Source organism: Perkinsus marinus (assembly GCF_000006405.1).
Source record: "Perkinsus marinus ATCC 50983 genomic scaffold scf_1104296927620, whole genome shotgun sequence".
Taxonomy (NCBI): Eukaryota; Perkinsozoa; order Perkinsida; family Perkinsidae; genus Perkinsus; species Perkinsus marinus.
Window position 1 is genome coordinate 4,545 of NW_003217097.1, and position 2,357 is coordinate 6,901.

At 39.2% G+C, this 2,357-nt stretch overlaps 1 protein-coding gene across 1 annotated transcript; it reads left to right on the top strand.

The window, feature by feature from the left end:
- Positions 1–383: 383 nt before the first annotated feature.
- Positions 384–2,096, top strand: Pmar_PMAR025242 (hypothetical protein). Its single transcript, XM_002788830.1, has 3 exons — positions 384–592; positions 749–1,069; positions 1,123–2,096. The coding sequence occupies exons 1-3, from the start codon at positions 385–387 to the stop codon at positions 1,953–1,955; spliced, it is 1,362 nt and encodes a 453-aa protein (XP_002788876.1). The 5' UTR covers position 384; the 3' UTR covers positions 1,956–2,096.
- The last annotated feature ends 261 nt before the right edge of the window (positions 2,097–2,357 follow it).

A 2,357-nucleotide genomic window follows, 5' to 3' on the forward strand; every position in this document is an offset into this window, starting at 1 on the left:
ATCGGTGGTTATTGGTGGTATTAGAATAGGAAGATAAGAAGAAGAGCAGCAGCATGTGATAATTGAAGGAGGTGTGGTATGATGACTATAGGCACGGCTGCTGCAATGATGATAGTAATACTATGTTGGAGCATGATCTTAACATACTACTTATAATCGAGATTGTTCAGAGGCTTTGATAGGCTGTTGTTACCCTTAAGGTCTGTTATATCCATATTAACATGGACACTACAACATCATCATCATCATCATCATCATCATCATCATCTGCCTCTACTGAGGTTACTTCTTATCATCATCTCTCTTCCTTGTGTGATGATAGTAGTTGTGTTCAAAGGAGCAGGAGAAGGTTGTTCGATTATCCATAAACCAGTTATTGTTATCATGATGTTGTTATTGTTCAACCGTATATTTAATGATGCCCCACTTCACAAGCCTATCAGGCAATGTTATCAACATCATCATCATACCATCATCATGATCATGGTGATACTATTACTACTATTCGTGCTACAAGGTTGTAGCTCACCACGTTCACCTGATTTAATACCACCATCTACCGCTGCTACTGGAGGGGATAATCTACAACCAAGTAAGTGGTAAGGGGAGGGGGATGATGTTGTATCATAGGTAGGAGGGTACCTACTACTACTACTACTACTACTACTACTACCACTACTACTACTACTACTACTACTACTACTACTACTACTACTCCTAGAATGAGGATATCATCAATATCTAGTAGGTACTAATAGGAGGGTCTCTTCCTCTCCCTCTACCACCCTACATCCCCCTTCTAGTAGTAGTACATTAGGTATTACTACTACTGCCACCAACCATATTACAAGAACCTCTCCTCCTCCTAGTAGTAGTAGTAGTGGTGTCATGACTACTTCAGCGCCAGTACCTAGAGGCAGATGCTCTAAGGGGGAGCCTTCTACCACCCATAATGGGTTGGCCATATATGCAGATTGGCCTCATATGGATGTTCTCACCGAGAAGAAGTATATGAATCAATTAGGCACTTTTGTTAATGGTCAGAGTTGTCTCAATTCCCACTTCTCAAGTAATAATAGCATCATATATTCGTATATGAATTCTTCTTCTTCTTATTCTTAGTTGTCCTACTTGATCTTACTCCTACTAAGTTTAGTGATTGGATAGAGGATGGTAGGAACGTGAATGCTCCTGATACCAGTAGCAGTATTGCTCGTGGTAATGACTTCAAGGCAATGTTATCGGCTATTAACACTGCTGGTAGTAAGCTTTCTATTGTGGTTGCTCTTGGGTATGGATACTATAATAGTGTATGTGATGGTAGTGAGAGTATAGATTGTATGTATCATTTCGTTAAGACCTGGGATAAGGTAGTACCAGGATCAATGGATGGAGTAGTTATATCAGGAATAGAGAGCACTACCACTGCTGTATCCTCTGCACCTTTAACTCTGCAGCATTCAAAGGGATCCTATACTCTTGGTCTTACCTTACCTATGGGGACACTTAGCTACTATCAAGAGAAGTACATTTATGATTCCTATTATCTTCTATTAATGGACTTCTGGTGTCCATCAATCACTTCTTATGCTGCTACTAATCCCAATAATGTATTTAAGACACATACAAGTGATTTAGGTCCCTACATGCTCACTACTACCACAGAGTGTTCAGGAGGAGGAGGCGAAGACTCTCCTATACCACAGAAAGATATTATGAGCATAAACAGTAAAACAGTAGTATTATGGTCAACACGACATAGTGGTACATCCTGTCCTTATCCTCTTAATGATGGTACTTGTACTAAGAATGATAGAGCTGAACTTGGTACAGTTGATACATCTATTGATGCTATTAATCTTATACATTATATGAGTACACTATTTACTTCTGCTAAACATGGGTTCTATTATATGAGCCTTATGCCTGATAGTTGGTTCTACTACTACAATTAGTACTACTACTATGATCATCAATGAGGATGATGATAATAATACTAATTATTACTATTCATGTATAATAATATATTCCCTAGGATTCCTTCCTGTTATATTGGCTATACTGCCATTTTTGTTATCCTACCACTGTTATCCACTAAACCTTCCTCATGTTGACTTGTCAATACCTTCATCATCATTTCTAGTTATAATGTTAACTCATGATGTTCATCAACGCCAGTCGAGTATCGAGTTACCACCAGTAGTAGCATTTAACCGCTCAGCTGCCGTTAGAGTATCTCATGGCCACAAGGCCTATGAGGTAGTACAGCGATATACTATATATCCTCTTGGCCAACTATCATACCAGGCAAGTAACTCTACTGAGGATGATAGTAGCAACAGCAGGGGGAGGAGGAG

Coding starts and splice junctions, on each gene's coding strand:
- Pmar_PMAR025242 (XM_002788830.1), top strand. CDS start 385: ATGATGTTGTTATTGTTCAACCGTATATTTAATGATGCCCCACTTCAC. Junction 593..748: donor AGGGGATAATCTACAACCAA/GTAAGTGGTAAG, acceptor AATATCTAGTAG/GTACTAATAGGAGGGTCTCT. Junction 1,070..1,122: donor TCTCAATTCCCACTTCTCAA/GTAATAATAGCA, acceptor TCTTATTCTTAG/TTGTCCTACTTGATCTTACT.